Consider the following 14,390-nt stretch of genomic DNA (forward strand, 5'->3'; position numbering starts at 1 on the left):
TCCATTTGGCTGTTTCTGAGTTGTATCGCTTATGATAAAATTGTAGTCATAAGTATTTTCCTGAGTTCTGTGAGCCATTCTAGCAAATTACTGAACCCAAGGAGGGAGCTGTGGGAACCCCTGATTTATAGCCAATCAGTCGGAAGTACAGGTGGCCCAGGCACGATTGGAACCGGAAGTGGGGCAGTCTTGTGGGGCTGAGCCTCTCGCTTATGGGATCTGATGTTAACTCCAGGCACATAGTGTCAGAATGCAATTGAATTGTAGGACGCCCGGTTGATGTCAGAGAACTGGAGAATCAGGTGGTGTCAGAAAACACCTCAGACTACATTTTCTTCCTTGGTTTGGGAAGAGTTCAGTTTATGTTTCTTCCTTCCTTCTTCAGTGATCCAAGTCCAAGTAGAAGAAGGCAGCTCTAGAGAGAGGACAGGGCTCTTGACCTACCCTGGCAGGGAGGATGTGGGTGGCAGCCAGGATGACCACACAGGGGCTAGTGTTTGGGCTATTGTGTGTCACACTGACTGTGACCGGCCATGTGGTCACAGCCAGCATAAGCTCTTCCTGCCTGTCAGATGCCTCATTCCCACCTGTGATGCTTAGAGAGAAACCATGAGCCCTGAAAAACACCTTATTGTTTTGTGATGTCACCTCTGGAATGTTCTGAGTGTTTTGGTGACCAACTTCTGCATAGGACCTATACCTGGCACCTCACATTGGTATGGCTTTTTATTTGAAATAGAAATAATCATCTTAGACAAGGAAGTAGGTAAAGCTATCTCTGCTTTAAAGACTTTCAAAAGGCTTTTACAGCAACTATAAAACCTGTCTTAATTTCTGTTCAGAGATGGATAAATCATCTTATCAGATGTCATCTACACATTCTTTCAGACTCAAATTTTCATAACGTCCATAATTGACAAAAGGGGAATAAAGGAGTAGAAAGTTCTATGTTTTCTGGTGAGCAATTGAGGCCCACCAGATGGGCTAGGAGGCAGAAATCTTCTTATTTTCTCTTTTCCACAGTATTCGAGGCCAAGTTTTACAAGAAAAAGAGATTCGAGATCTGAAAGCCTAGAAATTCCAATCAATGTGGTTCTACCTCAGGTAGGGATAATCACAGAAGGGTGTAACCTACCAGTGCTAGCCAGAGTAACTCTTTCAAAACGTGAGCGAGATGTTGTAGAAGAAGTAGAAGAGTCAGGGCCACAGATCCTCATTGTGTGTGGGCTGCCAAGCGGCTGTGCGCTGGGGAAGGCCACGGAGCCTCTCTGGGCCTTGGGTTCCTCTTGCCCCAAACAAAGGGGCTGGATTAGGTGATCCAGTGAGACCTTCCAGTCCTAACATTCCAAGTTTCCATGACGCTCCAAAATCATCCAACCTTCTCAAAATGAGATCCTTTGCTATTGTGCAGTGTGGGGGTGAAAGATCAAGTCACAATTAAGGCAGATCAATAAGAGGAAGAAGTTTATTTACCATACACATGGGGAGACTCATAGAATGATTATCTAATATTCAGTGGTCCAGAAATTTTTATGCCCTCCTTTTAGAGGGGAGGGGGAGATGAGAAATGTAGATAATTCTGCTTAGAGGCAATGAGTGGTTACTAGGGAGGATGACCGGATGGGGGAAACAGATTGATTGTAAATGATTCTCTTTGCAAACGGAATTAGCCTTGAGAGACAAGTATTATATTTAAGATGATTTGGGCCAGTTCTGATTGCGTTCTTGATTTTCTTTCCTGCAATATAGGGAGATAACAGGGAAGGGAAGGGAAGTCGACTGTTCCTTTGATGGGTCCACACGCCATCTGATTATGCAGATAGAAAGAAAGACCCTTCCAAGGGCCTGTTAATCTCTAAGGACCTTTAATTAAAAATACTCTTTGTACCAAGGAGTCATATTTTGGAGTGAAATTTCCTAAGCTCCTTCAGCACCCACTCTGGATTTCTGGAGGTGAATCAGAACTAGGGCTTGGAATCAAATGTATAAGAATGAATCTGGGAGAAGACCTAGTACACAGACCAAGGGGTACAGAGTCATTTGGAGCTGTTGAGAGAAGTAAGCCCTGCTTTGTCCCAGAGACAGCGTGTAAGGGGATGGGCATGAGTTATTTTGAGGCCAATGAATTGGTGAAGTCCTGGCAGGCTTAAGATTCTCAGGTCTCCTCCTGCAATCGGCCGTTTCCGTGGTGGGGTCCTCTTGATTGGATTGTTTCTACTGCTGCTATGTCACAAAGGGGTGGCCTTGCTTTCTTCAGAGTCACCTAAGGCCCCTTTGGAAGACCATGGCCACGCAACCAGAGGGGTTGAAATGTAGGCTGGAGGAGTCCATTGTAGAGGTAACTCTCTGAAAGTTCTGTCCAGGGATGTGTAGGAGGAAGATCCCTCACCTCTGGGCATTCTCTATATACAATTGTAACAATCTAGGCAAGTATTAAATATATTCAGCAGGAGGCAAGACATAGAACAAGGAAACATTCTGGATGTTTGTTTTCACATTGTCCTTATAACTTTGTAACAAGCAGCCACTTTTCTATCTGTTTCAGAGCATGGATCTTAGCCAGAATCTAAGATAAGTCTTCTCTGATCATTCCATAGGTTGACAACAAGCTGTAGGAATTGTTTTAGGTCCGATTCTTTCCCCCCTGAAATAGGCATGGAGTTCTGTTGGCCACTTCTCTCCACTCTGCCCCCAGCGTGGGTGTTGTTCCTTCACAGCTCACATAAACCAACGTTTGTATAGCTAAGGGACAGACAGAGAATGTCACACTGGAAGTGGGGTGGGGGTGGGAGTAGGACTTGAAAGAGCAGTGGCCATGTGATAGAGAGATTGGAAAGATGCTTCCAGCTATACCCAGTACACTTTTCCATCCCCAGCTCTAAGAAACAGCCCTGCGGTTGAGGAGGAAGGTGGGTTAGAGGGCTTGAACTTGTTCTAGGGCTGCCTACTTCCTGTGCTGGAGGACCTGGAGCTGCTGCTGGGGTCCGGGAGGGCAGGTGGGCATGGAATGAGAGGATATCTGCTGTCTTGGCATGTGCACCCCACATGGGCAGATGTGGTCCGGTGGGTACACCTGCCAAGGGGGGGGCACAAGCTTCGTGCACCATGTTTCGGACACCTGCCAGGGTGCTCTAGCCTGATGCTCTGGGGCAGGGGTATGGGTGTCCATAACCAGGAAATCTGAACCTAACTACCACCAGGGCTGTGTGAGGGACCGATATGCTTGCTCCACCTCCCCAAAGGAGTTGGTGCATGGCTTGCGGGAAAGGATCGATCTGGGAAACAAGGGGAGGAAGAAATATTGATAGTGCTGATCAGATCACTTGTCAAGCATAGGGCCATGCAAGTAAGAGGTAGAGAATTTGTAGGTATGGGAACTGGGAACCCCAGGAACCCCACTGGTAACGGCAGAGCAGGAGGTAGGGGTGTGAACCAAGGTCAATGTCCTCGCTCTCTGCTATGCCACAGGCTGGGCACAGGCCACCTGGCTGCACCAGGTCGCATATTAGCTCTGTGGTTCCTCTCTTGCTTTTAGGAGATGTCACCTCCTCTCCTCACATCTTAACTGCTCATCCCTGCGCTCCCTGCTTATATCTGCCCCATGCTGCTTATTCTGGGATGGAGTCCATTCCTTTCAGAAGGGACTTGGCGGAAAGTGCCTCTGGCACCCAGCTCACAGTCCTGCTGCGTGTCTGGGCTTCTCAATTACACTGCAAATGCCTGTGATTCACTACTTGTTATCACCCTTAGGTCTTTCTGGGGTCTTATTGATTTCCCATTTTTCTTCCTCACATTAAATATTTGTGTTTTCTGATGTATTTCCCCTCGGCGCATTAACTCGCAAGCCATCAATGGTGTTTCCTGCCCAAGCTAGCTGATCTCCGGGTTCTTTTGGTATATAATGATTCCGTTCTCACCGGCATTGGAATTTCCCCAGCGAGCCTCTCTGCGAATTTCATTACGGATTGTTTACTCCCAGATCATTAATGAAGGAGCTCCAGCAGCTCAGCCCGAGCTTGCACAGCGCCCTCCCGGGCCTCCTCCTCCCTCCCCTCGGCCTTTTCTCCTCTTCCTTTGTTCGGGCTTGTTCCTCTGCAGCCCAAATCCCACCAACAGCACCTGTACATCTGCCAGTTGGAATAACCGTTCGGAGGAAGATTTCAGGAGAGTCCCCGTTAAACAATTAGCTAAAACTACCACATATGCCATCTCCTTTATCCTCTTTGCTGTTAATGTTGTAATTCCATCAGAATCAATCACATTTACCTCGTGCATTATCCTTTTGCCTGTTAGTATCTATTAAAGCAAACATTGACTTTGTCAAGGTACCGGGGAGCTGAGTTAATTCAAAATAATGATAATGAGACTCAGCCTCGTCATCTCATCTGGAAACCAGTAGCATATTTGGCTTTTCCTTCCAGAATCCTGGGGCCTCTCCACTTGACATAATACACCCTCAGAGGGCTGAATGCTCTCTGACGGTAACCCTCAGTCATGTGGGCAAAGTCGGCGTTGCAAACGCTTGCTCAGCAGGCCTGGACTCTACCAGGAATCTTTGGACTTCTCTTCTGGGCTGTGGCAGCCACATTTCCCCAGAGTGGAGAGGATAACGTCAGTGTGTGTCGGCTAAGCCTGGCCAGTTGCTGTTTAGTCTTGTCCCGCAGGCTCTTTAGATGGGAGGTCACCAACCCCCGTAACTCTTCCTCAGAAGGTTCCCCCCAGCAAGGCCTGTTCCTTAGAAATCCAGCCTCACAGTAAGGGACTGTGGTCCTATCACTTGCCCTTTGGCCTTTGCCTTTCATTTTTTTTTCTTTTTTTTCATCCCTGCGCCCCATCCCCCAAACCCACAAACCCCCCAACCCTTCTTTCAATTGGCTGCTCTTCCCCAAGATTCTCCGCTTGCCCCCAGGCCAGCGATCTGACAAAGCACAGGGTAGTTGGCGATTTCACGCGTTCTCCCTCCAGGACCACTCACGTTTAAAAATAGACACCAGGGAGGGGGCCAGGCCTAATGCTAAGGTGGGACTTCAGGCATCTGCGAGGGTGGTGTTTGTGTCCGTGGCCCTTCCTGGATGCCCAGCTGTGAGCATGTTGCCACTGAGGACAGTGTCTCTTGGTCACCTTCCTAACATAGTAAAGCTTTGGGGAGTTGACAAGCTCCAGCTGGTGGACGATGGTGGTGGGCAAAATTGGTCCTAGAGTCACAACAAGTTATCCCAGCAGTTATAGGTAAAACTGGCTTCAGGTTAGGAAAGGCAGTTTCAGCTGCTGGACTTGCAGAGAATTTCATTTCTATTAATAGAGCAATGATATATACTCTGAGTGCTTCCCCCAGCCCTATGATTTAGTTGGGTACGACAAGAATGACCCAATTTGGATGATCAACTTTCAGAGGATGAGGCCCATAGCTGATTGTATTCCCTTCCATTCCAACCTCATATCCCGTTCTTCCATGAAGAAACCAACCTTTTCTTTCCTACCTGCTGGACCTATATATCCCTGTGTGAGCATGTTTCTCAGACATCAGGATTGGGACAATCCTTTCCTTCGTGGGAAACTTAGGCCATGCTACGGCTGCAGGGGGAGTCCCAGTGAAGGGAGGAAAGCCCCCTGAACTTGCCAGGTGGGTTCTTGGCTTCACACGGGAAAGAATTGGAGAGGGAGCTAGCTAGCAGATAGACATGCACAGCTGTCTCCTAACATTTTCATGTGTTCAAAAACCCTGTTAGGAGACAGCAGCATATGACTAGCATTTCTTGTCAGGCCATAGCGGTGAACCATAAACTGCTGTCACAGAAAGGTAAGCACAGTGTGTAAGGCATCCAGCATAGTAACTCACCCACCCTCAGATGGTCCTAGGCCAGCGACTTGCAGGTGACTTCCTTATGGTTAGGGTTTGGTATGGGTCTAAACAGCTGCGCTTGGGTTCTCTTGACCTTTCTTTTTGCCTCATCTTTACATTACTACACAGGCTCTAGGCCCAGGCTGAGGAGAATCGTTCTGGGGTGTTTTAGGGGCTTTTTATTGGCACAAAATCTTCTCAGGGCTGAAGGATATCAGGGCAGATTAGCTCAGCCCACGAAACCAAACCAGTGATACCACTGGGCGAGGAGTCCTATTGGGAAGGAACTGGCTTCAGATAGAGGCTGAGGAGGCCTGAGATCCTGTCCCCCCGTGTGTTTGCTTGGCTCAGATGCCTACTTTTTTGGAAAGCTCTTTTATAAGAAAATATATTCAGTATTTGCTATAGTGGTTTAGGCCAGGAATGTTTTACACCTTACCAGTAGAACTATCTGTCTGGCCTTCATGACAGCTTGCCTACCACTTCCTTGTCCTCCTAACCACCCCAGGAAGTAGGCAGAGCAGCTATGTTTAGGCTCTTTTTAGAGGTGCCAGTCAGAGAAGTGAAGTGAATTTTTCAAGAGCAGCCAAAGGCTGGACTTTTGAACCCAAAGCTACTGGGAATTTAGGGCCCCTATCATCACTGGATTATAGATGCAAGATGACAAAACAGACAACTAGCTTGTTTGTGTGCATGGGGCAGTTTCCTCTAAGAGGGGTACCCAGCACTTTGTGGAATTCCCACAAGGAGAAACCCACTGTTACCGTTTTTACATTGCACAGTAACAGCTTTGCCCTGGGATGATTTTAAAGTTTTAAAATATGAATTGAGGGCAGGGTGCGGTCGCTCACACCTGTAACCCTAGCAATCTGGGAGGCTGAAGTGGGAGGATTGCTTGAACTCCTCAGGAGTTCGAGACCAGCATGAGCAAGAGTGAGACCCCATCCCTACTAAAAATAGAAAAAATTAGCTGGGCATGGTGGCGCACATCTGTAGCCCCAGCTACTCCGGAGGCTGAGGTAGGAAGATTGCTTGAGCCCAGGAGTCTGAGGTTGCTGTGAGCGAAGCTGATGCCATGACATTCTAGCCGGGGCAACAGAGTGAAACCCTGCCTCAAAAAAAAAAAAAAAAAAAAAAAAACTATAGAAAAAATTATGTAAAAAATAAATAATAAAATAAGGCCGGGTGCGGTGGCTCACACCTGTAATCCTAGCACTCTGGGAGGCCGAGGCGGGTGGATTGCTCGAGGTCAGGAGTTCGAAACCAGCCTGAGCAAGAGCAAGACCCCATCTCTACTATAAATAGAAAGAAATTAATTGGCCAAATAATATATATAGAAAAAATTAGCCGGGCATGGTGGCGCATGCCTGTAGTCCCAGCTACTTGGGAGGCTGAGGCAGGAGGATTGCTTGAGCCCAGGAGTTTGAGGTTGCTGTGAGCTAGGCTGACGCCATGGCACTCACTCTAGCCTGGGAAACAAAGCAAGACTCTGTCTCAAATAAAATAAAATATGAATTGACATGAGCATATAGCATTACCCAATACACTAAACATATTAAGGCAAAAGAAATTGCCGCCTTTGTGGGCCAAAATAGTAGAATATTAATATTTCTTCCTAACATTTCAGCTCATTTTGGTTGATTCCATTCATTGGCAAGGACTCATTAAGCCTCCACTGTATGTGGAATTTGCTGCTCTAATTCCCAGGACTAGAAATGTCAAAAAAATAAGGGACAGGACTTAAAGGATTAAAATAAGGACTCCTGTCATTAGAGAATTGCAATTTATACATATGGGGAAAGGGGACTGGATGTAAGGGAACCCTTGCAAAGTAATAATATCAACACATGCAAAATAAAATGCCTGGGCAATGTGGACTGCTAGAATGAATATGGAGTTTGAAGTCAAATATCCTAGTTTCAAACTCAGGCTGTGCTCCCTTGACAGCTATGTGATCATAGATAGAACCATGCCGGTTCTTTTGTGTAAGATATTACATTTGAATATAGAAAGCATTTAGCAGATCATCTGAGACATAATAGTCACCCCATAAGTGTTATTTTTTTTTCTTGTTCTATACAATCTTCCTTTAAGGAACTGTGAAGCAACTTCTCTTCTGAATGTAACCCTTCTTACATATCTGAAGCTCTTCATAAACAAAGAAAATGTTACATATTCTCCTTTTAGTTTTGAATTCCATAATAACCTCTCTGAAATAAGTAGGGCAAACGTTAGTGAGATTGCTGTGGAAGTTTGCACAAGTTATGCACTGCAACAGCAGTTGTGAATAGCACTCCCTAGGGTTGGGCATTGTATTACCTGCAAAAATGTATGGGGCGGCCCTGAATCATGTTAGTATCCACAATTTCTAGATATGGAAACTGAGGCACAAAAATTAAGTGACTTTGTAAAGATCATACACTCATTCAGTACCGAGCCGGACTCTCTTCTGGAGTTGTTGTATCCAGTCCCCTGCTCCCCACACCTTGCCGCCTCTGTTAATGCTTCCCGCACTTTGACTTCTCTCATTGGCACCAAGAACTAATCGGTGCTATTTACTGATTCTTCAAATTGACTGGAAGTTCAGGAGGGCAGGGGCTGTGAGCTTGGAATGTTAGTTGATTAACTGACACAAATGTAGAGGAAAAATTGGTGCAATAACACTCCAAGTGGGAGTATGAGAAGGGTGAAGAATTTTCACAAGGCCAAGGAAGAGTTTTCCTTTGAGGATTAAATCCAGCTGGCTCTCATTGGAATCAGAGAACTATCACAGAAGAAAAGCATTTGTTTTGGATCAATGTTTTCCCAAAGTTCAATCATGAATCTTGCCATTTCTGAAAATGCCTGTACATTTGATATTTTTTCCTTAAATCTCACTTTCAGAAATAGACACAGTGCTGCTTTACTATATAGCCCACCTTAATGATATCCACAGGCTTATAGGTTTGATAAAGTAGGTATTTTTTTCTATTATCCATTTGGATAAATACAAGACTATTAAAAATTTAAAATCCCTCTTTGGATGCTTAGTGGGATGAAGAAAAGTACCTCTCTGATTCCCTCCAATTGAAACAAAACAATCATGAGACATTTGGGGAAATTTGAATACTGGCTCAGTATTTGCTGATATTAAGGGATCATTGTTAAATTTTAAAGGGGTGATAATGGTATTGTGTTTCTGTTAGAAAGACACACACATTGATGTATTTATGGATAAAATGACATCGTGTCACTTGTCTTTCAGATAACCCAGTGGTGGTGGGAAGGTTATGGAATCAGGTAGATGTCTGGATGAAACAAGGGTGGCCTTGGTTTGACACTTGGTGGAGCTGGGCGATGGGTACATGGAAGTTTATCAGACTATTCTCTCTCATTTTGTATATGTTTGAAATTTTCCATAATAAAAAGTTAAGGAAAAAATATCTTGACAAGTCCTTTGATAAATCCATGGCAATTTCCCACACATGTAACTTCACATATGTAAATTCAGATGTGGTTTTGTGTCTGAGTGAGTGAACTAGTGCCGACTATTTAACTTATCCTAGTTTTAGTTTCTCCATCTGTAAAATGGGAAGAATAATAACATACATCAGTTTTGTGAGGATTAAATGAATTCAGTAGGTAGAATGCTCAGGTCAGGGCCTAGCATGAAATTGGGGTTCAATATTTGTCTCTTTCTTCCCTTTCCTTCTTAGGATTCAGATACACACAGTTGACTAAAACATTTTTCCATAGTAATATCTTCTGGATCCAGATCCTGCTGAGATGGAGCCCTGCATTGGTTCTAGTGTAAGGATGGAGAGGGCCTACTAAGACTCACTCCTTAATGGCCTTGGCTAATCCTTCCTGAAATCCAGGATCTCAGGACCTTAAAGCCACAAGGAAATGGTCTGGGTTATCCACAATGAGGTTCATTCTGATCACAGACTCAGTCATAGGAGTGAAAGTGCTTTCCCAACAGAGAAATGTGAAAACCATGGAGGCTGAATTTATTTAAAGTAAATAAGGTTCTGATTGCAAAATGCCCTCACACCCTTGCTATTTGGAAGATTGAGCATATCCTTACAAATTTAATGACATGTGCTTATTGCAAAGTTAATGGCATAGAACTGCAACTCCTATTTATCTAGCTCTTTGAGTCTTAAAGAATTCTAACCAACTTCATACACCATGCAAATTATAGATCTCTCTATACATGCATCTATAATTTGGATAGCCTGACTTGCTTTCTGTCTTCTCTATCTGCACAGTTGTGAAAATAACCTAAGAAATAAGGATATCTAGAGAGCATTTTGATGTAGTTGGATGAGATGCTTTTGGTGTACTTGGAAGTAGCTATCATGATCTTATTTTTATTTAAATTGATTGCTTTAGTTGTTGCCTCTTCTCCAATGTGCACTCTACCTGTTCACTTCTTTTTGAATATATCTCAGAATTTGTGCATGAGTGGAATCTACTTTTCTTGATAACAATACTTTACAATTCTATGGCACTTGGCAGTGTTAAAAACATTTTTGCATTCATTATCTCATTCAATCCTCACTACAGTGTCATTCACTAAGCAGGGCATATATTATTAGTTCCATTTTACAAGTACATTTCATTTACTTTTAATGGTGGAAGGTGACTTTAAGATCACGGAGTCTGACTGCCTTTTTACTAGTGAAAAGTCTAGATCTCAGAGCGGGCGAGAGAGCTCTCTGGATGCAAACAGCCCATCAGTAACAGAAGGAGGAAAAGAATCCTTGAGCCCTCTAGTCTTCACCCATCAGTCCTTAACCCTGGTGTAACTCTCACTCAGGCTAACTGCACATTCTACCTGACTTAGAGCTGTCCTGACCACCTGTAGCCAGAGTCACTGGAAGAAATGCAGATTCCGGGGCCTCACTCCAGACTGAGTGAGTCAGATGCACAAATGGGAGGCTCAGAAATCTACATTTAAAACTCAGGTTATTCTTCTGTACTGGGAAGTGTGAGAGGCACCTGCTTATTAGACTTAAGCTCTGCGGATCTGATCCCTATTTTATGCTGTGGTCTTGAGGCTCACCGCCACCATCATGAACTCCTCTTTATGAATTCCTCAGTGCCCTTTTCCGCCTTTATTACCACATGTCAAACTCTCATCACTCAGTGACATATCTCAGATGGTGCTCTTCCTTTCCAAAATTATCAGCTGGACTCTGCTTTGAGCCTAGCACTGTGTTTTGGGAGCTGGGGTAGATGTTTAAGGAGCCAATAGTACAGACTCAAGGGTTGCTAACAGTGGAGGGTAAGTCTGAATGGGGCAAGAGAAAAGGTTGGGCTGACCAATGGCACTGCCATTTTGGACACAGCAATTTGGGTGGCTATTGGGGTGATTTATGTTGTCCCTCTGCTCATGCCAAGTGTAGGTCAATACCTGTGGCTGGGATCACTTGAGAACAGTGTTTGTTCCTTCCCTAGGGTGACAGAGTGTGCCAGAGCCCATGCTTTGTGCTTTTGTTCATTACCTCTTTTAATCCTAAAAATATTTCTGAGTCAGGGAGGTAGACAGAATTACTCTAATTTGAAATTGTGGCAACTAAAACTCAAAGAACTTGCCCAAATCCTTGTAACTGATGAGTGGTGAGGCTAGGACTCAAAATATTTGGTTGACTCTAAAATCAATGCCTTTAAAATCACCATGATTATTTTAATGTATTCCATATCTGTGAATTTGCCTACTTGCTAAAATTTGTTTGTAACTCTAAAATCAATACTTGGAGCACTTTTATGGTCATGCCTTGTGGAGAAAACCGATGTGTTAGAGAAGTTTTGTTCGGGCGTAAGTGACAGCGCTGCTGACCCAAGTTCAATGTTAAGGAATCAACAGTACCTATCAGTTAAGGTGTGTTTAAATAGAAACACACACAAAACAAGGTTATGTATTGATCAGGTGACAAAAATGTTATGCCCAGAGGCTCGCAGGAACCTAGCCCTATATCTCCCTAGGAGCAAGAATTTTGCCTTAGCTAATTCGATGCTGTAGGTGACTTTCTAGAACAGAGCTACCTGTCCTGACAAGGATCAGCTGTATTTCCCTGTGAGGACTCCAAGAGGCAAGGATGCCCCCTGTGGCGGGGCCAGACGACCAGACTGGGTTGACCTGGGGGTACCCCGGCCCCTCCGTTTGTCCGCCAGCCGCGGGCGTGTCCGTCCGTCACTAACGCTGGCTTCCCTGTTCTCTCCCACAGAGGGGCACGGCCGAGCCCTTCCTGAGGCTGCACAACCTGTACTCCACCCCTCGCTGCGCGAGGCAGGCCCCCCTGCCCCGGCTGAGCCGCAGGATCGTCAGCCAGCACTCCTACCCGCTGAACCGCTTCTCCTCCGTGCCCCTGGACCCCATGGAGCGCCCCACCTCGCAGGCCGACCTGGAGCTGGACTACAACCCGCCGCGGGTGCAGCTCAGCGACGAGATGTTCGTGTTCCAGGACGGGCGGTGGGTGAACGAGAACTGCCGCCTGCAGTCGCCCTATTTCTCGCCCTCGCCCTCGTTCCACCACAAGCTGCACCACAAGAGGCTGGCCAAGGAGTGCCTGCTGCAGGAGGAGAACAAGTCTCTGCGGGAGGAGAACAAGGCCCTGCGGGAGGAGAACAAGACCCTCCGCAAGGAGAACAAGATCCTGCAGGTGTTCTGGGAGGAGCACAAGGCCTCGCAGGGCCTGGAGGAGAGCCGGCCGCCCTCGCCGCTGCTGCACAAGGACAACGCGTCGGTGGAGGTGGTGAAGAAGGACACGGCGGCCACGCTGCAGGCGCACCGCGGCAAGGAGAACAGCACCCTGCAGCTCCTGCGCGAGGAGAACCGCGCCCTGCAGCAGCTGCTGGAGCAGAGGCAGGCCTACTGGGCCCAGGCGGAGGACAAGGAGGTCCCCGCGGACGAGAGCAAGCCGGCCCCCTCCCCCCACGAGGAGCCCCACAGCCCCGGGCTGCTGCCCGACCAGGGCTCGGGCCTCTCCTCCTCCTTCGAGGACGCCAAAGGGCCCCTGAGCCCGCAGGAGGACTCCAAGACGCTGCGCGCCCTGCGGGAGATGGTGAGCAACCTGTCCGGGCCGCCCGCGGAGGAGGAGGGCAAGGCGGGCCCGGGCCTGCCCGACAGCAGCCCGCCCCTGCAGCTGCTCAGGGAGATGAACCAGGCGCTGCAGGCCCTGCGCGAGGAGAACCGGCTGCTGCAGGAGGAGAACAGGGCCCTGCACGTGCTGCGGGAGGAGCACCGCATCTTCCAGGAGGAGAACAAGGCCCTGTGGGAGAACAACAAGCTGAAGCTGCAGCAGAAGCTGGTCATCGACACGGTGACCGAGGTCACCGCCCGCATGGAGATGCTCATCGAGGAGCTGTACGCCTTCATGCCGGCCAAGAGCAAGGAGCCCAAGAAGCCCAGCAGGGTCTGAGGCCTCCGCGGTGTGCCAGGACCCCGGGTTTGGGGCACGGAAGTGGGCGAAAGAGAACCCCCTGCCTTCCCTCTGCCTTCTCGCCTTCTCCCGCCAGCTCGTGTCTGAAGAGCAGCGTTATGGGCCTTCCTAAACTCAGACAAGTAATAAAGGTGTGACGAGGCTGGGGCCAGCCAACACCACTGTGCTGTTCTGCCTTCTTTGTCTTCCTTTTCATAAAAAGTAGACTTAACTTTTTTTTAGAGCAGTTTTGGGTTCACAGCTCGCCTGAGCAGAAAATAACAGAGCATTCCTACCTGCCCCACACACGCACCCCCCCCCCCAAATCAACACCCCTCCAGAGTGGTACACGAGTGTCAATCTTTGAAACTACATTGACACGATCACCAAAATTCCATTGCCTACATTTAGGGTTTGCTCCTGAGGTTGTACATTGTATGGGTCTGAACAAATGTGTGTTGACATGTATCCTTCATTGTGGCATCATACTGAGTAGTTTCACTGCCCTAAATCCCCTGTGTTCTGCTAGTTCATCCCTCCCCGCAACCCCTAGCTACCATGGATCTTTTTACTGTCTCCATAGTTTTGCCTTTTCCAGAATGTCATATGGTTGGAATTGTACGGGATGGAGCCTTTTCATTGGCTTCTTTTATTTGGATATGCATGTAAGTTTCCTCCATGTCTTTTCATAGATTGATAGATATCTCATTTCTTCTTAGCACTGAGTAATATTCCACTGTCTGAATGTCCCACCATTTATCCACTCACCTGCTGAAGGCCATCTTGGATGCTTCTGAGTTTTGGCAATTATGAATCTGTCTTCTCTCCTTTTTTTTCCCCACAGTCTCTTCCTTATCTCTGCCTCTGTTTATCTCTTTCATTTCCTCCCTTCTTTCCTCTTTGTCTTTCCCTTCTCTTTCTTCTATCTTTCTTGCTGTCTCATCACCTCAAATTTCTGAGGCTACGGGGTGTAGTAGATCTATGGGAGAAGGGGTCACTGTGACCCATGGCTTTTCACTGGTGCCACATTTGGTGCCTGTTTTCCAGTTTAGGAACCTGTCAAGTCTTGCCCAAAATAGCATCAGAAATTCTCAAGGAAGGAGAACAAAATGATAGGAGTATTTCCTCTCACCAATATTGCC

General features: G+C 46.8%; 1 protein-coding gene across 3 annotated transcripts; it reads left to right on the forward strand.

Annotated features, from left to right (window-relative positions):
- Positions 1-543: 543 nt before the first annotated feature.
- Positions 544-13,430, forward strand: CBY2 (chibby family member 2). 3 transcript variants are annotated; one of them, XM_012782720.3, is made up of 3 exons: positions 544-716; positions 1,024-1,104; positions 12,055-13,430. In XM_012782720.3, the coding sequence occupies exons 1-3, from the start codon at positions 642-644 to the stop codon at positions 13,246-13,248; spliced, it is 1,350 nt and encodes a 449-aa protein (XP_012638174.1). In that variant the 5' UTR covers positions 544-641; the 3' UTR covers positions 13,249-13,430. The 3 variants fall into 3 exon arrangements, with proteins under 3 accessions (XP_012638174.1, XP_012638175.1, XP_012638176.1); XM_012782721.3 differs by lacking the exon at positions 1,024-1,104 and having other exon boundaries at positions 545-716; XM_012782722.3 differs by lacking the exons at positions 544-716; positions 1,024-1,104 and adding an exon at positions 2,226-2,338.
- The last annotated feature ends 960 nt before the right edge of the window (positions 13,431-14,390 follow it).

This window comes from Microcebus murinus, chromosome 13 (genome assembly GCF_040939455.1).
Source record: "Microcebus murinus isolate Inina chromosome 13, M.murinus_Inina_mat1.0, whole genome shotgun sequence".
In the NCBI taxonomy this organism is placed as follows: domain Eukaryota; kingdom Metazoa; phylum Chordata; class Mammalia; order Primates; family Cheirogaleidae; genus Microcebus; species Microcebus murinus.

Excerpts from the sequence above, each read along its gene's own strand:
- CBY2 (XM_012782720.3), top strand. The coding sequence starts at position 642 with ATGTCACCTCTGGAATGTTCTGAGTGTTTTGGTGACCAACTTCTGCAT. Across the intron at positions 717-1,023 it reads ATACCTGGCACCTCACATTG|TATTCGAGGCCAAGTTTTAC; the intron begins GTATGGCTTTTT and ends TCTTTTCCACAG. Across the intron at positions 1,105-12,054 it reads TCAATGTGGTTCTACCTCAG|AGGGGCACGGCCGAGCCCTT; the intron begins GTAGGGATAATC and ends TCTCTCCCACAG.